The following is a 25540-nucleotide window of genomic DNA, read 5'->3' as shown; positions in this document are numbered from 1 at the left end:
TGCATTATGATGGGCTGCCGGTGACGAAATATCAATTTCGTTGGATGCTGGGTCGCTGTCTGGCGAGCTTGGGCCTTCCACCCGCTGCGTTCGGGACGCATTCCTTCCGCATAGGGGAGGCGACGTCGGCTGCGGCGGCGGGATTTTCCACGACTGAGATCCAGGCGGTGGGGCGATGGAAGTCGTCGAGTTACAGACGGTATATTCGCCCCGTTGCGTGAGATGTTGGCTCGCGCGTAGTTTGTTGTTTTTAATTACAGTTGTTCAGTCATGTTGTACAGTTCAGTACGTTATGGTGTTGTGCGTTTGTTTGTTTTCCCCCTTTTTATCCTACTCAGGGATTAGCTACTCGCCGTTGCTGGCATGAGCCGGCAGCGGGGGTCTGGAGTTATTTTGCGATTTTTTTGCCTGACTTGACGGACTGAATTCTAATCCACAATTCGGCTGATCTGTTCTAATCTGAGTCCCTCAGCAGGTCTTTACGCTTTCACCTCCATCTGAGTTCTTACATGTTTTACCCCTTTTTTACCCCCCCCCCCCACACACACTTTTTATTTTCTTAAATTGTGTGTCAATTTCCCCATTTGTGTGTTCATGTTATGCTTCAAATTGGCTCGAAGCTCGTGCAGATCGGCTAGGTCGAGATTTCTGCAATATTCGGAAACAAAATTTTTCTTTTTGGCAGATCCTTCAGGTTAATGCACTTACTGAATTATGGTTTAGATATTTAGTAACCAATTTTACCCCCTTTTCCTCCTCTTCAGGTTGGTTTGCTGATGACTTGACCGTTTGGGTGGTGGGCTACTCGTATGTTTTTGGGCCGCAAAGTTTTTAGCCTCGGCTGGGGCTCAGCGGTTTCCTAGGGCTCAGGGTGTTAGATGGCTTGGTTGGCGAGGAATGATGTGGAAAGATCTGAGGAGTAGACTAGTCAGTCAGGCAAGCAAGCATGGAGTTCCTAGAGTATTGGCTGTCCATCTGGGTGGCAACGACCTGGGGAAGAGGACGTCTTTGAAGTTGCGGTGGGCCATGATACAGGATCTGGCAAGTGTGGCCGCGGCATGGACCAATTGCATATTGGTGTTCTCATTGATGGTGCCAAGGTTGAGTTGGCGAGGTGTGACGGACGGACGCGTAATTGATGAGGCCAGAAAGAAGGTGAATGGGGCGGTGGCGAAGTGGGTGCTGTCCCACGGAGGCAAGGTAGTTCGCCACCCTAGGATTCGGTTCCGAGACAATCACCTTTTTCGGCCTGATGGTGTGCACCTATCCAATGAGGGGATGATGTTTTTCCTGGAGGATCTGTTCCTAGTGTTGCAGGAGTTAGGGTGAGGTTATGGTGGCGGTGCGAAGACTCTGGGGAGGAGTCTTTTGCTGTTGGCAGAAAAGAACGGCAGTTTGTAGTTGTATGGTAAGCTGTAGTGATTTACAGTTTGATTTGGTTTAGGTGCACTCACCTCCATCGACTTATTTGCCGCTCGACCACCCGACCGGGAGGCAGCGGAATGGGGCACCCCTCCGGGTGGGAAGTCATTGTGGGGGTGGAGCTAACACCTATTACCGTTTTTGATAGTTTGTAGTTAAATTAAGATGGTTTTGATTTTAGCAGTCTTTTAAGGTTAGCGTCAGTTTAATACAGCCGTTCTTTTTTCTGCCACCATATGCCGGCTGATTCGGCATCTTAACCAAAGCTTTTCATTACAGGTGTGCTATGGTTAGGGTCAAATAAATAGCTAGCAATTTTCTGCCAAATTCAAGTCTCCGTGTCTTTATTTATGGGTATAAGAGGTAACGAATGCTTACTTAGAACGAAGGGGTCCACCAAATGTCACTAGGATGTTTATAGAGATCAATAACAAGTTGAGGACATTGTGAGCAGCGATCAGACAGTAACCTCACAGTTATAATATGTAAACTAAAGCCAATACAGTAATTTTATACCTGTCCAATGAAATGTGCACGTTACGGAGATCTTCGGGGGTGTGACTCCACATTTCCTGCCTCATAATGGTAGAAGAACAGAGCAGACACTGGCTAATGTCCAGTCATGTTGCCACTGCGCCCACCTCTGAACCAGGCCCTAATAGTTCTAAAAAGAAAGGGGTAAATTTACTAAGATGGGAGTTCTTTTTATGATGGGATATTGCCCATAGCAACCAATCAGATTCTACTTCTCATTTATCTAGCACCTTCTAGAAGATAATACCTGGAATCTGATTGGTTGCTATTGGCAACATCCCATCTTAAATAGAACTCCCATCTTAGTAAATTTACCCCAAAGTATCTGCCTAAGACTATTATAGAGCAGATTCCCTTCTCTGTCCCCTGACAGGCAATTCTTGTACCAACTACCCTCTCCAGGGTCCAAGTGCCTCCAACCCATGCACTGTGGCAGGGATGAGTGTGGATTATTAGACCTACACTAAAAAGGTCTACAGCCAATAGGTCTAGCACTAATGGTAGTCAGCGTCAAAAGGTCGAGATAGTGTCCACCAGGGACATCCCAGCTACTACATACCACTGTAAGAAATAAAGGGTTAATATATCAGCACAGTTACACTGTATCAGATTATACAGTATCAGACAGAAGCACCAGATGGCCAGTCTAGTCCCGGCAGTGTGGCAGTCTGTATAATGGCAGTCCCTGCAGTGTGTAAGATACCTTGTAGCAGACTGCGGTTACACTGGGACTCGGTGCTGGGAGCAGAGCTGGAGGAGGCTGTAAGACACACTGGAACTGGGTGCTGAAGCACTAATAGAGCAGGATGTAGTGATTATACTGGAGTATAACGCTGAGAAACCAATACTGAAGCAGGTACTGTACCACAAGCCTGACACTGATTCTCTGAGAGACATTTTTCCACTGGCAATGTGTTGTCAGCAGTTCCTAACTTTAATAGGGTGCTGTAGGCAATGATAGGATGGTCGGAACATGTGACTGAAGTTGCTGGAAGCTGGTAGGCAGAGCAGTTCATGTGATTCAATTCAAGATGGCGTCACTCATGTTTTAGAATGGTCAGAACACGTCACAATAACAGATACCGTAGGTGCCTAAACAATTAACAAATTCTACAGGCAGCCAGCAAGGACATGGAGGGTGACAGAGTGACAGGGCCAGACCCAGTAACACCTCCAATAACTGGTGTATGTGATTACTAGGTGCACACATCCCCACTGTCCTCCCAATAACTGGTGTATGTGATTACTAGGTGCACACATCCCCACCGTTCCCCCAATAGCTGGTGTATGTGATTACTAGGTGCACACATCCACACTGTCCTCCCAATAACTGGTGTATGTGATTACTAGGTGCACACATCCACACTGTCCTCCCAATAACTGGTGTATGTGATTACTAGGTGCACACATCCCCACCGTTCCCCCAATAGCTGGTGTATGTGATTACTAGGTGCACACATCCACACTGTCCTCCCAATAACTGGTGTATGTGATTACTAGGTGCACACATCCCCACCGTTCCCCCAATAGCTGGTGTATGTGATTACTAGGTGCACACATCCCCACTGTCCTCCCAATAACTGGTGTATGTGATTACTAGGTGCACACATCCCCACCGTTCCCCCAATAGCTGGTGTATGTGATTACTAGGTGCACACATCCCCATCGTTCCCCCAATAACTGGTGTATGTGATTACTAGGTGCACACATCCCCACCGTTCCCCCAATAACTGGTGTATGTGATTACTAGGTGCACACATCCCCACCGTTCCCCCAATAACTGGTGTATGTGATTACTAGGTGCACACATCCCCACCGTTCCCCCAATAACTGGTGTATGTGATTACTAGGTGCACACATCCCCACTGTCCTCCCAATAACTGGTGTATGTGATTACTAGGTGCACACATCCCCACCGTTCCCCCAATAACTGGTGTATGTGATTACTAGGTGCACACATCCCCACCGTTCCCCCAATAACTGGTGTATGTGATTACTAGGTGCACACATCCCCACTGTCCTCCCAATAACTGGTGTATGTGATTACTAGGTGCACACATCCCCACCGTTCCCCCAATAGCTGGTGTATGTGATTACTAGGTGCACACATCCCCACCGTTCCCCCAATAGCTGGTGTATGTGATTACTAGGTGCACACATCCCCACCGTTCCCCCAATAGCTGGTGTATGTGATTACTAGGTGCACACATCCACACTGTCCTCCCAATAACTGGTGTATGTGATTACTAGGTGCACACATCCGCACCGTTCCCCCAATAACTGGTGTATGTGATTACTAGGTGCACACATCCACACTGTCCTCCCAATAACTGGTGTATGTGATTACTACGTGCACACATCCCCACCGTTCCCCCAATAACTGGTGTATGTGATTACTAGGTGCACACATCCCCACTGTCCTCCCAATAACTGGTGTATGTGATTACTAGGTGCACACATCCCCACCGTTCCCCCAATAACTGGTGTATGTGATTACTAGGTGCACACATCCCCACTGTCCTCCCAATAACTGGTGTATGTGATTACTAGGTGCACACATCCCCACCGTTCCCCCAATAACTGGTGTATGTGATTACTAGGTGCACACATCCACACTGTCCTCCCAATAGCTGGTGTATGTGATTACTAGGTGCACACATCCCCACCGTTCCCCCAATAACTGGTGTATGTGATTACTAGGTGCACACATCCACACTGTCCTCCCAATAACTGGTGTATGTGATTACTAGGTGCACACATCCACACTGTCCTCCCAATAACTGGTGTATGTGATTACTAGGTGCACACATCCCCACTGTCCTCCCAATAACTGGTGTATGTGATTACTAGGTGCACACATCCCCACTGTCCTCCCAATAACTGGTGTATGTGATTACTAGGTGCACACATCCCCACCGTTCCCCCAATAACTGGTGTATGTGATTACTAGGTGCACACATCCCCACTGTCCTCCCAATAACTGGTGTATGTGATTACTAGGTGCACACATCCCCACTGTCCTCCCAATAACTGGTGTATGTGATTACTAGGTGCACACATCCCCACCGTTCCCCCAATAACTGGTGTATGTGATTACTAGGTGCACACATCCCCACTGTCCTCCCAATAACTGGTGTATGTGATTACTAGGTGCACACATCCCCACCGTTCCCCCAATAACTGGTGTATGTGATTACTAGGTGCACACATCCCCACCGTTCCCCCAATAACTGGTGTATGTGATTACTAGGTGCACACATCCACACTGTCCTCCCAATAACTGGTGTATGTGATTACTAGGTGCACACATCCCCAACGTTCCCCCAATAGCTGGTGTATGTGATTACTAGGTGCACACATCCACACTGTCCTCCCAATAACTGGTGTATGTGATTACTAGGTGCACACATCCCCACTGTCCTCCCAATAACTGGTGTATGTGATTACTAGGTGCACACATCCCCACCGTTCCCCCAATAACTGGTGTATGTGATTACTAGGTGCACACATCCCCACTGTCCTCCCAATAACTGGTGAATGTGATTACTAGGTGCACACATCCCCACCGTTCCCCCAATAACTGGTGTATGTGATTACTAGGTGCACACATCCCCACTGTCCTCCCAATAACTGGTGTATGTGATTACTAGGTGCACACATCCCCACCGTTCCCCCAATAACTGGTGTATGTGATTACTAGGTGCACACATCCCCACTGTCCTCCCAATAACTGGTGTATGTGATTACTAGGTGCACACATCCCCACTGTCCTCCCAATAACTGGTGTATGTGATTACTAGGTGCACACATCCCCACCGTTCCCCCAATAACTGGTGTATGTGATTACTAGGTGCACACATCCCCACTGTCCTCCCAATAACTGGTGTATGTGATTACTAGGTGCACACATCCCCACCGTTCCCCCAATAACTGGTGTATGTGATTACTAGGTGCACACATCCCCACCGTTCCCCCAATAACTGGTGTATGTGATTACTAGGTGCACACATCCACACTGTCCTCCCAATAACTGGTGTATGTGATTACTAGGTGCACACATCCCCAACGTTCCCCCAATAGCTGGTGTATGTGATTACTAGGTGCACACATCCACACTGTCCTCCCAATAACTGGTGTATGTGATTACTAGGTGCACACATCCCCAACGTTCCCCCAATAACTGGTGTATGTGATTACTAGGTGCACACATCCCCACTGTCCTCCCAATAACTGGTGTATGTGATTACTAGGTGCACACATCCCCACCGTTCCCCCAATAACTGGTGTATGTGATTACTAGGTGCACACATCCCCACCGTTCCCCCAATAACTGGTGTATGTGATTACTAGGTGCACACATCCCCACCGTTCCCCCAATAACTGGTGTATGTGATTACTAGGTGCACACATCCCCACCGTTCCCCCAATAACTGGTGTATGTGATTACTAGGTGCACACATCCCCACTGTCCTCCCAATAACTGGTGTATGTGATTACTAGGTGCACACATCCCCACCGTTCCCCCAATAACTGGTGTATGTGATTACTAGGTGCACACATCCCCACCGTTCCCCCAATAACTGGTGTATGTGATTACTAGGTGCACACATCCCCACCGTTCCCCCAATAACTGGTGTATGTGATTACTAGGTGCACACATCCCCACCGTTCCCCCAATAACAGGTGTATGTGATTACTAGGTGCACACATCCCCACTGTCCTCCCAATAACTGGTGTATGTGATTACTAGGTGCACACAACCCCAACGTTCCCCCAATAGCTGGTGTATGTGATTACTAGGTGCACACATCCACACTGTCCTCCCAATAACTGGTGTATGTGATTACTAGGTGCACACATCCCCACTGTCCTCCCAATAACTGGTGTATGTGATTACTAGGTGCACACATCCCCAACGTTCCCCCAATAACTGGTGTATGTGATTACTAGGTGCACACATCCCCACCGTTCCCCCAATAACTGGTGTATGTGATTACTAGGTGCACACATCCACACTGTCCTCCCAATAACTGGTGTATGTGATTACTAGGTGCACACATCCCCACTGTCCTCCCAATAACTGGTGTATGTGATTACTAGGTGCACACATCCCCACTGTCCTCCCAATAACTGGTGTATGTGATTACTAGGTGCACACATCCCCAACGTTCCCCCAATAGCTGGTGTATGTGATTACTAGGTGCACACATCCACACTGTCCTCCCAATAACTGGTGTATGTGATTACTAGGTGCACACATCCCCAACGTTCCCCCAATAACTGGTGTATGTGATTACTAGGTGCACACATCCACACTGTCCTCCCAATAACTGGTGTATGTGATTACTAGGTGCACACATCCCCAACGTTCCCCCAATAGCTGGTGTATGTGATTACTAGGTGCACACATCCCCACCGTTCCCCCAATAACTGGTGTATGTGATTACTAGGTGCACACATCCACACTGTCCTCCCAATAACTGGTGTATGTGATTACTAGGTGCACACATCCCCACCGTTCCCCCAATAACTGGTGTATGTGATTACTAGGTGCACACATCCCCACTGTCCTCCCAATAACTGGTGTATGTGATTACTAGGTGCACACATCCCCACTGTCCTCCCAATAACTGGTGTATGTGATTACTAGGTGCACACATCCCCACCGTTCCCCCAATAACTGGTGTATGTGATTACTAGGTGCACACATCCCCACTGTCCTCCCAATAACTGGTGTATGTGATTACTAGGTGCACACATCCCCACCGTTCCCCCAATAACTGGTGTATGTGATTACTAGGTGCACACATCCCCACCGTTCCCCCAATAACTGGTGTATGTGATTACTAGGTGCACACATCCACACTGTCCTCCCAATAACTGGTGTATGTGATTACTAGGTGCACACATCCCCAACGTTCCCCCAATAGCTGGTGTATGTGATTACTAGGTGCACACATCCACACTGTCCTCCCAATAACTGGTGTATGTGATTACTAGGTGCACACATCCCCAACGTTCCCCCAATAACTGGTGTATGTGATTACTAGGTGCACACATCCCCACTGTCCTCCCAATAACTGGTGTATGTGATTACTAGGTGCACACATCCCCACCGTTCCCCCAATAACTGGTGTATGTGATTACTAGGTGCACACATCCCCACCGTTCCCCCAATAACTGGTGTATGTGATTACTAGGTGCACACATCCCCACCGTTCCCCCAATAACTGGTGTATGTGATTACTAGGTGCACACATCCCCACCGTTCCCCCAATAACTGGTGTATGTGATTACTAGGTGCACACATCCCCACTGTCCTCCCAATAACTGGTGTATGTGATTACTAGGTGCACACATCCCCACCGTTCCCCCAATAACTGGTGTATGTGATTACTAGGTGCACACATCCCCACCGTTCCCCCAATAACTGGTGTATGTGATTACTAGGTGCACACATCCCCACCGTTCCCCCAATAACTGGTGTATGTGATTACTAGGTGCACACATCCCCACCGTTCCCCCAATAACAGGTGTATGTGATTACTAGGTGCACACATCCCCACTGTCCTCCCAATAACTGGTGTATGTGATTACTAGGTGCACACAACCCCAACGTTCCCCCAATAGCTGGTGTATGTGATTACTAGGTGCACACATCCACACTGTCCTCCCAATAACTGGTGTATGTGATTACTAGGTGCACACATCCCCACTGTCCTCCCAATAACTGGTGTATGTGATTACTAGGTGCACACATCCCCAACGTTCCCCCAATAACTGGTGTATGTGATTACTAGGTGCACACATCCCCACCGTTCCCCCAATAACTGGTGTATGTGATTACTAGGTGCACACATCCACACTGTCCTCCCAATAACTGGTGTATGTGATTACTAGGTGCACACATCCCCACTGTCCTCCCAATAACTGGTGTATGTGATTACTAGGTGCACACATCCCCACTGTCCTCCCAATAACTGGTGTATGTGATTACTAGGTGCACACATCCCCAACGTTCCCCCAATAGCTGGTGTATGTGATTACTAGGTGCACACATCCACACTGTCCTCCCAATAACTGGTGTATGTGATTACTAGGTGCACACATCCCCAACGTTCCCCCAATAACTGGTGTATGTGATTACTAGGTGCACACATCCACACTGTCCTCCCAATAACTGGTGTATGTGATTACTAGGTGCACACATCCCCAACGTTCCCCCAATAGCTGGTGTATGTGATTACTAGGTGCACACATCCCCACCGTTCCCCCAATAACTGGTGTATGTGTATAATAGGTGCACACATACGCACCGTCCCCCCAGTAACTGGTGTATGTGTATACTAGGTGCACACATACGCACCGTTCCCCCAATAACTGGTGTATGTGTATAATAGGTGCACATATCTATTGTTATACTGAGACAATTATCAAGTTTACAGAACTGTTTTTTGCCATAGAGTGAGACAATCAGCCCAGTGTGTATTGAAATCCTTAAGGTAAGTACTGTAGGTTACACTGGTCTGGTTAGCTTTCATCAATGCCTCATCATTCTTGCATTTCTCCAAGACCTTACATGATTATATATAGAAAAATGTAAGAGGGAGGATTCCGCACCAGTTGCAAAAATTTATGAAGGCCCAAGAACAGACAATCAAGGGGAATATTCCCAGATGAAGTCTATATGGCGGTGCACCCTGAGTCAAAAATAGTACTATGGAACGTGAGTGGAGAAGAAGTATGACTCTTTTTTGGGGTGCACTCTTCGGCTAATTAGCAATGATCAAGATATAGGTAAGTATATTAAAACTTAACTTTTAATGAGAAATAGTTAAAAGTTGGTATCCAAAATTACACACACAAACATACAAAAAACATATATATTTAAAAAAAAAATTCTTATATCTTTGGACTTTAATTTTGATAAGAGGTATAATCCTAAATGTAATTATGAGACCAAGGCCAATATTTACTAATAATCCGAGTTTGACCGATTTGTGTTTTTTTTCTAAGTCCCAACACGGGAATTCACTAAGCACAAATCTCGGCAGTGTCTGGTCTATTCGTAATGGTTTGATTGGCAAAGTTCAGAAATACGAATGAATAGACCATCAGTCAAACGCGGCTGTTATTTCATACAATACGGGTATTCACTATTCATTCGTATTTGGGTGTTAGTCTCTGAGTGCTCAAGTGCGGGTGTATTTTTTTTCGAATCGTTAAAAAAAGCAGCAAAAAAATAGACCTGCTTTTTCCAGTCGAGTTTGGATAACCATGCACGGATCAGTGAGATCTGTGCATGGTTATCTATGGGACAGGAAGAAGAAGAAGTGACAGAAGTAGACCAAAATGCGCTAAGAGGGTGTGATAAAAATAAAACTGAATACGTTCACCACTTTTTTCTCCTCCACGTTTTGCGTATGTGGATATATTCCTCATGTGCATGTAAGGAAATTAAAGAGAAAAATATGCCATATGGTGAAGCACAGTTTAATACATTAAAAAATATCACAATAAAGAATATCACAATTCCAACATCAACAATTAGAAAGTGCAAGTGCAAGTAATGACAAATGAGTCAGTGACGTGCGGTGAGGTTAATGACTGGGGAGGCACTTGCTCAACCAGAATAGAGTGTATTAACCCAGTGGTTCCATGGGCATTATACAAAAGGTGCAACAGTCTCACTTTAAAGATGTTATGCAAGCAGTAAAGTATTAAGATACACGCAGGCAGTGGCGTAACTACTGCCCCCGCAGCCCTCGAGGTGGCTTGGGGGCGAGGGGCTGCGGGGGCGCCGCTACTGATTTAGAGCAGATTGACATGCGGACAAGCGTCCGCATGTCAATCTGCTGTTTCCTCTCCCTCCCTGCTGTAAGGAGGGACACGGAGGGCACAGCGCGCACCTCTCCCGTGTCCCTCCTGCATCTCCGTCGGGTCTAATGAAGGAAGTGCCGTTCGTGAGCTCTGATTGGCTCACGAACCGGCACTTCCTTTATTAGACCAGACAGAGATGCAGGAGGGACACGGGAGAAGCGCGCGCTGTGCCCTCCTTGTCCCTCCTTCACAGCAGCGGGGGAGCGCGGGGGGGGGCACTGAGGGGACATATATGGCACTGGGGGGGCACTGAGGGGGCATATATGGCACAGGGGGGCACTGAGGGGGCATATATAGCACTGGGGGGCACTGAGGGGGCATATATGGCACTGGGGGGGCACTGAGGGGGTATATATGGCACTGAGGGGGAATATATGGCACTGGGGGGGCACTGAGGGGGCATATATGGCACTGTATGTGTACCTGGCACATGGGGGGGGGGGCTATATTTGGCACTGGGGGCATGTGAGCACCTGGCACTGTGGGGGAATATCTGGCACTGGGGGCATATGTGGCACTGGGGGGGGGGGGCTATATTTGGCACTGGGGGCATGTGAGTACCTGGCACCGTGGGGGAATATCTGGCACTGGGGACATATGTGGTACTGGGAGCACAGCCCTAGCAACAAGCACTACCCCCTAGCAACGAGCATGACACCCAGTGCATGAAACCCCTGGCAACGAGCATGACACCCAGTGCATGAAACCCCTGGCAACGAGCATGACACCCTGAGCATGAAAACCCCTGGCACCGTGCATGAAACCAAGAGCATGAGACCCCTGGCAACGAGCAGGTAATTTAAAAGTAATTAGAAGCCTTACTGTAGGACTTAATGTGTAATGAGCATTATGGTGTGTGGCATAGTGTATCACGGACATTGCGGTGTGTGTCATAATGTGTCACAAGCATTACGGTGTGTGGCATACTATATCACGGGCATTGTGGTATGTGGTATAATGTCTCAGGGGCATTGCAGTGTGGCATAATGTATAACGGGCATTGCGGTATGTGTCACAGGCATTACGGTGTGTGGCATACTATATCACGTGCATTGTGGTATGTGGTATAATGTCTCAGGGGCATTGCAGTGTGGCATAATGTATAACGGGCATTGCGGTATGTGTCACAGGCATTACGGTGTGTGGCATACTATATCACGTGCATTGTGGTATGTGGTATAATGTCTCAGGGGCATTGCAGTGTGGCATAGGGTATAACGGGCATTGCGGTATGTGTCACAGGCATTACGGTGTATGGTTTACTATATCACGGGCATTGTGATATGTGGTATAATGTCTCAGGGTCATTGCAGTGTGTGGTATATTGTATCACAGACATTGCGGTGTGTGTCATAATGTGTCAGGCATTACGGTGTGTTGTATACTATATCACGGGCATTGTGGTATGTGGTATAATGTCTCAGGGTCATTGCAGTGTGGCATAATGTATAACGGGCATTGCGGTATGTGTCAGGCATTACTGTGTGTTGTATACTATATCACGGGCATTGTGGTATGTGGTATAATGTCTCAGGGTCATTGCAGTGTGTGTCATAATGTCGTCACAGGCATTGTATGTGCTATAATCTATCAGGGGCATTGCAGTGTGTAGCATAATGTATAACGGGCATTGCGATTCCTGTCGTCATGTGTCACAGGCATTACGGTGTGTGGCATAATGTGTCACAGGCATTGTATGTGCTATAATGTATCAGGCATTGCAGTGTGTGGCATAATGTGTCACAGGCATTACGGTGTGTGGCATAATGTATCACAGGCATTACGGTGTGTGGCATAATGTGTCGGGGGCATTACAGTGTGTGCATATTGTGTCATGTGCATTATTGTGTGTGGAATAATGTCTAAGGGCCATTGCAGTATGTGGCATAATGTATACTGGGCATTACTATAAGGAGGAAAAATGACAAATAATGTAAGGGGCATGAATCAGGATTATTTTTCTTTCCTGTGGTGGCCAACGTATGGGCGTGCAGGTTGCAAAACTGGGGTATAAGGTAGTCTTTTCCTGCAATGCCACGCCACTTTATGCAAAGCCACGCCCATTCCAACTAAGCCACGCCCCTTTTGCGGCGTGCGCATGTTTGTCCATTTAATAGTGCCAATTATGGGGGATGGGGGGGCACCGAAGAATTTTTTGGCTTGGGGGAGAAAAACTTCTAGTTACGCCACTGCACGCAGGGCTGGTCCGAACATATTTTCTGGTAAGCGATTATATACTTTGGCGGTCATGGGAAAGGAGCAGTTGTAGTGGCCCTTACACATTATGCTCATTATGGCCGGGATTGTATAAAATGACAACTGTATTCTAGGAGAGTAAACAGTTACTTTCTCCGCTGTTGGGTATCACTGTACACAGGAGTTGGAATGGGGACAGGTGCTTACTGTCACACAACATACATGATCTATATACAGTGTACAGCAGCATGGGTAAGTGATGTAATGCAGCTCACCACAACGCAGGTGTACGCTGCAGTGTACAGGGTAAGGCAGAGGGGGCTGGGATCATACCTTGGAGTGGAACACAGCTTTGTGAACTTCAGCGCATCCTGCTTCAGCGCAGTGGTGTCCATGTCCGCGGCTGCTGGGGGTTAACTCACAGCACAGACACTGATGCAGCCAGCCCAGGGCAGGTCTACACTGTGTATGATGTGCTGGGTGCTATGAGGTGCACGACCAGGCAGCAGCAGCTGAACTGATGTGTCCTCCTGGGGGCTCCAGTGCTCCTCTCCCACCTCCCTGTCCCTGCAGCAGCAGCTTGATCATCTATATACAGAGTATATATACCTACCTTACCTTCCCCCCTGGCCCCCTAACCCTCCCTACCTGAAGCCTACACCTAACCCTCCGGGGGTAGTGCCTAACACTAACCCCTCCTCCCCGCAGCCTACACCTAACCCGCCAGGGACACAGCCTAAACCTAACCCACCCCCAGCAGCCTTAACCTAACTTCCCCCCTCCCTGCATGGTCCCGCTGGCTTGTCATTTGGCATCCTGGCTGTCAGGATTCCGGCACTGGGATGGTGAACCTTATTCAGCACGGATTCCAGATTTTGCTAAAAAAGAGAATGTGCAATCCCTCTTGTGGCATGCTGGGAGCCGCTCATCGCAGGGCAAGGCTGCCCAGCATGCTAATTGGCGGGCCCAACTATGCGATCGTAAAACAATTGCAATTGCATCGCTCACGCAGAAATTAGGGATGCGTATGCAGGAGGGCCACCGCCATTTTTTACATCGGAGCGGCTGCAGGAGCGCCCCCCCCCCCCCCCCCAGCCTGCACTGCAAACGCCTATGCCTGTCAATCAGGCAGAGGTGTTTGCACCCATTGCGGACTATCGCATTTGGTGGGTGCGCATGCAGTACGGAACCTGCGCGTGTGTATTGGCACCATGGAGGGTGAATTGTGGTCCCATCGCGACAGCGATGTAATCTGAATTAACCCTTGTGTTGGGTTTTCGGATGTCAGTATTCTGACAGCTGGTATCCCGATAGACGGGATCCTAACCGGATCCCTCCTGTGGGATCTGTGTGAGTTTATCACTGAGGAGCGATGCCAGAATTTTTAGGCATCTGCTCACATGCAGTATATTTTGGGAGATTGCTGAGGACAATACCATAGTGGCTATCCTCCCCTGCCATCAGAAACCTGGCACGTGACAGCCCAGAGAGGAAGCCGGACCTCAGTGTCATCACTCAGCGTTCCTGGTACTACACAACAACCAGACCTTAGCGAAGCTATGGAAGAGCCCCAGCCTCCATCTTCCTCCCACTCCCTGCCAGGGCTGTGCTGCTGCAGCGTGTGTGTAAGAGAGGGACATATACTCCAGTAATACCTCTTTTACACTCGCATGAAAATCCCGGGATTTTGCACATGAACGCGCATCATCCCGGGATTTTTGTCAGTGTGAAAGGGTACAGGGTCAATTTCCCGGGACGAGCATCCCGGGATTTCAACCCAGGTCTCGTCCAGGGTTGGTCCCGGGACCGTCCCGGGAAGCTGTGTAGTGTGAAAGGGCCCGTCCCGGGTTTTACTATCCCGGGACTGTTTAAAGGCCTCGGATTGGAGCTTTCTTGGGCTCTGAAAAGATGATGTCACCTTTCAGAGCCCTGGGGAGCGTCCAGGAAGCGTAAGAGAAAGCCGCTGCTGCCGCTATACTCTGTACACAACCTACGTACTTTGTACACCGTTTGCGTACAGAGTCCCGTACCGTGTACGGACTTTGTGCACAAACGCCGCGCTGGGGGTACAAAGTACACACTGCGCAAAACACCCAGAGATACACCGCAAACCCTATAAAAATGAAAAAAAAAAAAAAATTGTGTTGATTCTTCTTCACCCCTCCCTTTTGTTGACTAGTGTGACCTCATCTATGTGAGCCAGAAAAGGCCATTTCTAATGACATGCATATGCATTTGCAGATATCCCGGGATCAGTGTGAATGGGGCTGTCCCGGGTCGATCCCAGGTCTTAGGGGGACATTTACTAAGCAGTGATAAGAGCAGAGAAGTGAGCCAGTGGAGAAGTTACCCAACCAACCAATCAGCAGCTCTGTATCATTTTATAGTATGCAAATTATAGATGTTACTTCAGTGCTGATTAGTTTCCATGGGCAACTTCTCCACTGGCTCACTTCTCCGCTATTATCACTGCTTAGTAAATGTCCCCCTTAGTGCAGTGTGAAAGGGGTCAGTCCCGGGAGTGACCCGGGAGTGCGAGTGTAAAAGGGGTATTACTGTTATCAGTAAAAGTCACATCCACAGGCAGTAGCTGAGGGCTGGGAAACTCAAGGCTGGAGCAGACAGTGACACACAGCCATAGCCCTGATCCTACCTGACTGTAACAGCCCCCTGATAACAATGCTACCCCTGCAGCTGGTATAGATGTGTGGGATCTGCGTACCTCAGCACCTGTACACGACCAGCACCTGGAGAGGGGGGGAGGGAGGGAGGAAGAAAGCCGGACTCTGCACTGACAGCAGGAAAACTGCTCAGTGCTGTAGCTGCTGACCAATCAAATCTGCCTCACAGACAGGGGCATGCTCTGAGGTGGGAAGCAGGCACTCCCCTGTCATTGAGGCAGATCTGCTGGTGCCTCTACTCTTATGTTTTTCAATGGGCCTTTCCTGCCCTCCGTTTGGCCCCGCCTCCGGCCCGCCTCCAGCCTCAGACACTTTCACATTATCAGTGCGAGGCAGCGCTCTAAGCTGCCTCCCACCCACAGTTAGCAGTATTTCCCCTGCAAATATGATTAGAAAAATGCAAAGAAGATAATTCCTATTGGAGAAAGAGCGCTATATAAATAAAATTATTATTATTAATTATGACATAGAACATGTGTTATAAATATCTTCCTTGTATTACTTCAATCATTATGACAGGGGAGGCACTGCTTCCCCTGCCTCCCCTGACTGCACATCCCTGATATGAGTGGAGAATCCTTCGGAGGCTGCAAAGTGAACAATTACCGGCTGGATGTAAGACTATTCACAAAGATCAATCCTGACAGCGCATGAGTCCGTTAGATTGCCCGGGTTCCGCAGACCATACGTGTAGATGTCTCTCCTGTCTGTTCTCAGTCAGATCAGCCGCTTCCGTCTCCCCACACGTCCACCAATGCGTTTCAACCCGCCAAATCGGGTCTTTTTCAAGGTGTTTGTCCAAACAGAATGACATTCTTACCTATGTAATTGTTCACTTTGCAGCCTCCGAAGGATTCCCCACTCATATGTCATTACTTGCACATGCACTTTCTAATTGTTGATGTTGGAATTGTGATATTCTTTATTGTGATATTTTTTAATGTATTAAACTGTGCTTCACCATATGGCATATTTTTCTCTTTAATTTCCTTACATGCACATGAGGAATATATCCACATACGCAAAACATGGAGGAGAAAAAAGTGGTGAACGTATTCAGTTTTATTTTTATCACATCCTCTTAGCGCATTTGGTCTACTTCTGTCACTTCTTCTTCTTCATTTTCTATGTGGTGGAGGTTGAGAGTACCCTCCAAGACAGAATATTGACACATTTGCTGCTAGTTTAAAGCGCACTCCTTTACCCTTTCCTCCACTCTGTGGTTATATTGTATCTATGGGAAAGGGTCTGTTTACTGTAAAAACTGTGAAAAAAAATTGCGTGGGGTCCCCCCTCCTAAGCATAACCAGCCTCGGGCTCTTTGAGCCGGTCCTGGTTGTAAAAATATGGAGAAAAATTTGACAGGGGATCCCCCATATTTAAACAACCAGCACCGGGCTCTGCGCCAGGTCCTGGTGCCAAAAATACGGGGAACAAAAAGCGTAGTGGTCCCCCGTATTTTTAACACCAGCACCGGGCTCCACTAGTCAGAGAGATAATGCCACAGCCGGGGGACACTTTTATCTTGGTCCCTGCGGCCCTGGCATTAAATCACTAACTAGTCACCACTGGCCGGGGTACCCTGGAGGAGTGGGGACCCCTTAAATCAAGGGGTCCCCCCATCCAGCCACCCAAGGGCCAGGGGTGAAGCCCGAAGCTGTCCCCCCCCCCTCCAAGGGCGGCGGATGGGGGGCTGATAGCCAAGTGTAAAAAGTAGAATATTGTTTTTTGTAGCAGTACTACAAGTCCCAGCAAGCCTCCCCCGCAAGCTGGTACTTGGAGAACCACAAGTACCAGCATGCGGCGGAAAAACGGGCCCACTGGTACCTGTAGTACTACTACAAAAAAAAAATACCCAACAAAAAACAGGACACACACCGTGACAGTAAAACTTTATTACATACATACACACCTACATACATACATACATACATACTTACCTATGTTCACACGAGGCTCGGTCCACTTCTCCATGTAGACTCCACGGGGTACCTGTGAAAATAATTATACTCACATAATCCAGGGTAGCTTCTGTCCTCTTTGTAATCCACGTACTTGGCAAAAAAACTAACTGAAAAAGCTGAACCACGCACTGAAAGGGGTCCCATGTTTACACATGGGACCCCTTTCCCCGACTGCTGGGACCCCCCCTGACTCCTGACAAAGAGGGTCCCTTCAGCCAATCAGGGAGTGCCACGTCGTGGCACTCTCCTGATTGGCTGTGCGCTCCTGTAGTGTCAGTGAGGCTGCGCACTGAAGATACAATGTATCGCATAGGCGCTCCATTGTATCCAATGGTGAGAACTTTGCGGTCAGCGGTTGAGGTTACTCGCGGTCAACCGCTGACCGCAAAGTTCCCACCACTGGATACAATGGAGCGCCTATGCGCTACATTGTATCTTCAGTGCGCAGCCTCACTGACACTACAGGAGCGCTCAGCCAATCAGGAGAGTGCCACGACGTGGCACTCCCTGATTGGCTGAAGGGACCCTCTTTGACAGGAGTCAGGGGGGGGGGGGTCCCAGCAGTCGGGGAAAGGGGTCCCATGTGTAAACATGGGACCCATTTCAGTGCGTGGTTCGGCTTTTTCAGTTAGTTTTTTTGCCAAGTTCGTGGATTACATAGAGGACAGAAGCTACCCTGGATTATGTGAGTATAATTATTTTCACAGGTACCCCGTGGAGTAAACATGGAGAAGTGGACCGAGCCTCGTGTGAACATAGGTAAGTATGTATGTATGTATGTAGGTGTGTATGTATGTATGTAATAAAGTTTTACTGTCACGGTGTGTGTCCTGTTTTTTGTTGGGTATTTTTTTTTGTATTAGTACTACAGGTACCAGCGGCCCCTTTTTTCCCCTGCATGCTGGTACTTGTGGTTCTCCAAGTACCAGCTTGCGGGGGAGGCTTGCTGGGACTTGAAGTACTGCTACAAAAAACAATATTCTACTTTTTACACTTGGCTATCAGCCCCCCATCCGCCGCCCTTGGATGGGGGGGCCAGCCTCGGGCTTCACCCCTGGCCCTTGGGTGGCTGGAGGGGGGGGCCTTGATTTAAGGGGTCCCCACTCCTCCAGGGTACCCCGGCCAGGGGTGACTAGTTAGTGATTTAATGCCAGGGCCGCAGGGACCAAGATAAAAGTGTCCCCCGGCTGTGGCATTATCTCTCTGACTAGTGGAGCCCGGTGCTGGTGTTAAAAATAGGGGGGACCCCTACGCTTTTTGTCCCCCGTATTTTTGGCACCAGGACCTGGCGCAGAGCCCGGTGCTGGTTGTTTAAATATGGGGGATCCCCTGTCAAATTTTTCCCCATATTTTTACAATCAGGACCGGCTCAAAGAGCCCAAGGCTTGTTATGCTTAGGAGTGGGGACCCCACGCAATTTTTTCCAGATTTTTAAACACTTTAAACACCTTTTTAAGGTACACAATGAAGCTTTGCACGGATCTCACAGATCCGGCCGGGATTCCTTGTGTTTTGTCAGGCAGTGTTTTACTCATCACTCCCGTAAAACACTGCCTGACATTACGAATAACATCGACATCGGAAAATACGAATTTGGAAAAGTCGGCAGCTTAGTGAATGACCGTATCAGGATTCAAAAAGTTGCAGTAAAATGCACCCGATACCATTCGAGATCAAACACCCTTAAAAACGGCTAAAACACGAATCTTTGTAAATATACCCCCAAATCTGCCCTTTCCGCAAGCTGGTGTCAGAAATAAAGGCACTGGGTTTGTGCCAGTTAGCTCAGCCCTGAAATATAACAAATGATAGCCCTTTGTGCCAAAAAAAAAGGCTACCATGGCACAAAAGGCTATCATTTGTTATATTTTAGGGCTGCGCTAACTGGCACAAACCCAGTGCCTTTATTTCTGACACCAGCTTGCGGAAACGGCAGATTTGGTCTCATAATTACATTTAGGATTATACCTCTTATCAAAATTGAAGACCAAAGATATAAGAATTTTTTGTTTAATTATATATGTTTTTTGTATGTTTGTGTGTGTAATTTTGGATACCAACTTTTAACTATTTCTCATTGAAAGTTAAGTTTTAATATACTTACCTATATCTTGATCATTGCTAATTATCCTAAGAGTGCACCCCAAAAAAGAGTCATACTTCTTCTCCACTCAAGTTCCATGATTGCAGATAGAAAAGCAGTATATAACAAAGTCATCAATGCGTGTCATTGCTTAATGTAACTTCATCAGGAGGATATTCTGTATGTGCTGCTATTCTCTGTTTAATCAGCATTTTTTATCTTCTGTGTGACTGGTAACCCTTCCTCACATCTCTCTTTTTACTGTATGTGGAAATGTGTTTTCTCCTGGTGAAGATTCTTCTGACGCTCAGGTTTCTCTTTTTGCAGTTATTTTATGATCCCGCCCAGTACGGGTTTGTGACAAATGCATACCGCTACATCACCAATTTCTGGAACCAGATAGAAGTACTTGCATTGTGTTTCTTTGCTGTGGGGGTCATCTGCAGGTGAGATTGTATTCATAGGTAGATGATGAGCTGTCTCCCGGGGGAGTTAGAGTTGGGCTAAATTTACTAACATGCAGTTTGTCAGCCTGTCATTAATTGGTCATGAATTTAAAGCAGCAGAAAAGAAAATGTGATATATCCTGCTTTACCTTCTGCTTCTATTCTTGCTTTCAATCCATTGGTCAAAGCCACCGATCATCAGTGGCTTTGACAAACTGCTTAATAGTAAATCTACCACATGGTATTGGTGCATAGCCCCTGGGTAGAAGTAGAGATTACCTGGGTTGCCTGGACAAAAGCAGAGATGGACTGGGCATAGGCAGAGATGTCCTTAGCGTAGGCAGAGATGGCCTGGGCTTAGGTAGAGATGGACTGGGCATAGGTAGAGATGGACTGGACTTAGGTAGAGATGGACTGGGCATAGGTAGAGATGGTGTGAGTGTAGGCAGAGTTGGCCTGGTCTGAGGTTGAGATGGACTGTGAACATGCAGAGATGGCCTGGGTGCAGGCTGAGATGGCCTTGGCGTAGGCAAAGATGGTGTGGGTGTAGGCAGAAATGGCCTTTAAATAGCTAGAGATGGTCTGGGCATAGGCAGAGATGGACTTGGCGTAGGCAGAGATGACTTGGCATAAGTAGAGATGAACTGGGCATAGGTTGAAATGGTCTGGGCATAGGCAGAGATGGACTGGGCATGGAAAGAGATGGACTGCACATAGATAGAGATGGTCTGAGCATAGGTAGAGATGGTATGGGCATAGGTAGAGGTGGTCTGGGTGTAGGCAGAGATGGTCTTGGTGTAGGTGGAGATGATCTGGGTGTAAACAGTTATCATCTGGGCATAGGCAGAGATGGACTGAGCATAGGTAGAGATGGTCTGGGCATAGGGAGATGGACTGCACATAGGTAGAGATGGTCTGAGTGTAGGTATAGATGGTATGGTCATAGATAGAGGTGGTCTGGGTGTAGGCAGAGATGGTCTGGGTGTAGGTAGAGATGGTCTGGGCATAGGCAGAGATAGACTGGACGTAGGCAGCGATGGACTGGGCATAGGCAGAGATGGACTGGGTGAAGGTAGAGATGGTCTGGGGGTAGGCAGATGTGGACTGGGCGTAGGTATAGATGGACTGGGTATAGGCAGAGATGGTCTGGGCGTAGGTAGAGATGGTTTGGGTGTAGTCAGAGATGGTCTGGGCGTAGGTAGAGATGGTGTGGGTGTAGGTAGAGATGGACTGGGGGCGTAGGTAGAGATAGTCTGGGCGTAGGCAGAGATGGACTGGGTGTAGGCAGAGATGGTCTGGGTGTAGGCAGTGATGGTATGGGCGTAGGTAGAGATGGTGTGGGTGTAGGTAGAGATGGACTGGGGGCGTAGGTAGAGATAGTCTTGGTGAAGGCAGAGATGGACTGGGCGTAGGCAGAGATGGACTGGGCGTTGGTAGAGATGGTCTGGGTGTAGGTAAAGATGGTCGGGGTGTAGACTGATCATCTGGGCATAGGCAGAGATGTACTGCGCATAGGTAGAGATGGTTTGGGCATAGGCAGAGATGGACTGCGCATAGGTAGAGATGGTCTGGGCGTAGATAGAGATGGTATGGGCATAGGTAGAGGTCGTCTGGGCATAGGCAGAGATGGTCTGGGTGTAGGTAGAGATGGTGAGGGCATAGGCAGAGATGGACTGGACGTAGGCAGAGATGGACTGGGCGTAGGCAGATATGGCCTGGGCATAGGCAGAGATGGTCTAGGCGTAGACAAAGATGGTGTGGGTGTAGGCAGAGATGGACTGGGCATAGGCAGAGATGTCCTTAGCGTAGGCAGAGATGGCATGGGCTTAGGTAGAGATGGACTGGGCATAGGTAGAGATGGACTGGGCATAGGTAGAGATGGACTGGGCATAGGTAGAGATGGTGTGAGTGTAGGCAGAGTTGGCCTGGTCTGAGGTTGAGATGGACTGTGCACAGGCAGAGATGGCCTGGGTGCAGGCTGAGATGGCCTTGGCATAGGCACTGATGGTCTGGGTGTAGGCAGAAATGGCCTTTAAATAGCTAGAGATGGTCTGGGCATAGGCAGAGATGGACTGGGCGTAGGCAGAGATGACTTGGCATAAGTAGAGATGAACTGGGCATAGGTTGAAATGGTCTGGGCGTAGGCAGAGATAGACTGGGCATGGGAAGAGATGGACTGCACATAGTTAGAGATGGACTGAGCATAGGTAGAGATGGTATGGGCATAGGTAGAGGTAGTCTGGGTGTAGGCAGAGATGGTCTTGGTGTAGGTGGAGATGATCTGGGTGTAAACAGTTATCATCTTGGCATAAGCAGAGATGGACTGCGCATAGGTAGAGATGGTCTGAGCATAGGGAGATGGACTGCACATAGGTAGAGATGGTCTGAGTGTAGGTAGAGATGGTATGGTCATAGGTAGAGGTGGTCTGGGTGTAGGTAGAGATGTCTGGGCATAGGCAGAGATAGACTGGACGTAGGCAGCGATGGACTGGGCATAGGCAGAGATGGACTGGGTGAAGGTAGATATGGTCTGGGGGTAGGCAGAGATGGACTGGGCATAGGTAGAGATGGACTGGGTATAGGCAGAGATGGACTGGGCGTAGGTAGAGATGGTCTGGGTGTAGTCAGAGATGGTCTGGGCGTAGGTAGAGATGATGTGGGTGTAGGTAGAGATGGACTGGGGGCGTAGGTAGAGATAGTCTTGGTGAAGGCAGATATGGACTGGGCATAGGTAGAGATGGACTGGGTGTAGGCAGAGATGGTGTGGGTGTAGGTAGAGATGGACTGGGGGCGTAGGTAGAGATAGTCTGGGCGTAGGCAGAGATGGACTGGGTGTAGGCAGAGATGGTCTGGGTGTAGGCAGACGAGGTCTGGGCATAGGTAGAGAAGGACTGGGCGTAGATAGAGATGGTATGGGCATAGGTAGAGAAGGACTGGGCGTAAATAGAGATGGTATGGGCATAGGTAGAGGTCGTCTGGGCATAGGCAGAGATGGTCTGGGTGTAGGTAGAGATGGTGAGGGCATAGGCAGAGATGGACTGGACGTAGGCAGAGATGGACTGGGCGTAGGCAGAGATGTACTGGGCGTATGCAGATATGGCCTGGGCATAGGCAGAGATGGTCTAGGCGTAGACAAAGATGGTGTGGGTGTAGGCAGAGATGGACTGGGCATAGGCAGAGATGTCCTTAGCGTAGGCAGAGATGGCCTGGGCTTAGGTAGAGATGAACTGGGCATAAGTAGAGATGGACTGGGCATAGGTAGAGATGGACTGGGCATAGGTAGAGATGGTGTGAGTGTAGGCAGAGTTGGCCTGGTCTGAGGTTGAGATGGACTGTGCACAGGCAGAGATGGCCTGGGTGCAGGCAGAGATGGCCTTGGCGTAGGCAAAGATGGTCTGGGTGTAGGCAGAAATTGCCTTTAAATAGCTAGAGATGGTCTGGGCATAGGCAGAGATGGACTGGGCTTAGGCAGAGATGACTTGGCATAAGTAGAGAAGAACTGGGCATAGGTTGAAATGGTCTGGGTGTAGGCAGAGGTGGTCTGGGCATAGGTAGAGTAGGACTGGGTGTAGGCAGAGATGGTCTGGGTGTAGGCAGAGATGGTCTGGGCGTAGGTAGAGATGGTGTGGGTGTAGGTAGAGATGGACTGGGGGCGTAGGTAGAGATAGTCTTGGTGAAGGCAGAGATGGACTGGGCGTAGGCAGAGATGGAATGGGCGTAGGTAGAGATGGTCTGGGTGTAGATAGAGATGGTCTGGGTGTAGACTGATCATCTGGGCATAGGCAGAGATGTACTTCGCATAGGTAGAGATGGTTTGGGCATAGGCAGAGATGTACTGCGTATAGGTAGAGATGGTCTGGGCGTAGATAGAGATGGTATGGGCATAGGTAGAGGTCGTCTGGGCATAGGCAGAGATGGCCAGGGTCCTGGGTGTAGGTAGAGATGGTAAGGGCATAGGCAGAGATTGATTGGACGTAGGCAGAGATGGACTGGGCGTAGGCAGAGATGGTCTAGGCGTAGACAAAGATGGTGTGGGTGTAGGCAGAGATGGACTGGGCATAGGCAGAGATGTCCTTAGCGTAGGTAGAGATGGCCTGGGCTTAGGTAGAGATGGACTGGGCATAGGTAGAGATGGACTCGGCATAGGTAGAGATGGACTGGGAATAGGTAGAGATGGTGTGAGTGTAGGCAGATATGGACTGGGCATGGGCAGAGGTTGACTGGGCATAGGCAGAGATGAACTGGGTGTAGGTAAAGATGAACTGGGTGTAGGTAGAGATGGTTTATGGAGCGTAGACAGTGATGGACTGCGCATAAGTAGAGATAGTCTGGGTGTAGGCAGAGATGGACTGAGAGTAGGCAGAGTTGGACTGGGTGTAGGTAGAGATGGACTGGGTGTAGATAGAGATGGTCTAGGGAGCGTAGACAGTGATGGACTGCGCGTAGGTAGAGATGGTCTGGGCATAGGTAGAGATGGCCTGGGCGTAGGTAGTGTTGGTCTGGGTGTAGGTAGAGATGTACTGGGCATAGGTAGAGATGGACTGGGCATAGGTAGAGGTGGTCTGGGTGTAGGCAAAGATGGTGTAGGTAGAGATGTACTGGGCATAGGTAGAGATGGACTGGGCATAGGTAGAGGTGGTCTGGGTGTAGGCAAAGATGGTCTGGGTGTAGGTAGAGATGGTCTGGGTGTAGACAGTGATCATCTGGGCATAGGTAGAGATGAACTGCACATAGGTAGAGATGGTCCGGGCATAGGCAGCGATGGACTGCGCATAGGTAGAGATGGTCTGGGCGTAGGTAGAGATGGTATGGGCATAGGCAGAGGTGGTCTGGGCATAGGCAGAGATGGTCTGGGTGTAGGTAGAGATGGTCTGGGCATAGGCAGAGATGGACTGGACGTAGGTAGAGATGGACTGGGCATAGGCAGAGATGGACTGGGCATAGGTAGAGATGGTCTGGGCGTAGGCAGAGATGGACTGGGTGTAGACAGAGATGGTCTGGGTGTAGGTAGAGATGGTCTGAGCATAGGCAGAGATGGTCTGGGTGTAGGTAGAGATGGTCTGGGTGTAGGCAGAGGTGGTCTGGGCGTAGGTAGAGATGGACTGGGTATAGGCAGAGATGGTCTGGGTGTAGGCAGAGATGGTCTGGGCGTAGGTAGAGATGGTCTGGGTGTAGATAGAGATGGACTGGGGGTAGGTAGAGATAGTCTTGGTGAAGGCAGAGATGTACTGGGCACAGACAGAGTTGGACTGGGCGTAGGCAGAGATGGACTGGGTGTAGGTAGAGATGGACTGGGTGTAGGTAGAGATGGTTTGTGTGAAAGCAAAGATGTCT

General features: G+C 48.8%; 1 protein-coding gene across 1 annotated transcript in view; it reads left to right on the top strand.

Annotated features, from left to right (window-relative positions):
- The window catches only part of LOC135051331 (transient receptor potential cation channel subfamily M member 2-like), a 381374-nt gene that overhangs the window by 325822 nt on the left and 30012 nt on the right, over nt 1–25540 (top strand). The window contains exon 17 of the mRNA XM_063957386.1: nt 20088–20206. Within this exon, the coding sequence (XP_063813456.1) occupies nt 20088–20206 (119 nt within the window). The remainder of the gene's footprint in view (nt 1–20087; nt 20207–25540) is intronic.

Source organism: Pseudophryne corroboree, chromosome 2 (assembly GCF_028390025.1).
Source record: "Pseudophryne corroboree isolate aPseCor3 chromosome 2, aPseCor3.hap2, whole genome shotgun sequence".
Taxonomy (NCBI): Eukaryota; Metazoa; Chordata; class Amphibia; order Anura; family Myobatrachidae; genus Pseudophryne; species Pseudophryne corroboree.
This window is presented reverse-complemented; position numbering and strand designations above follow the sequence as displayed.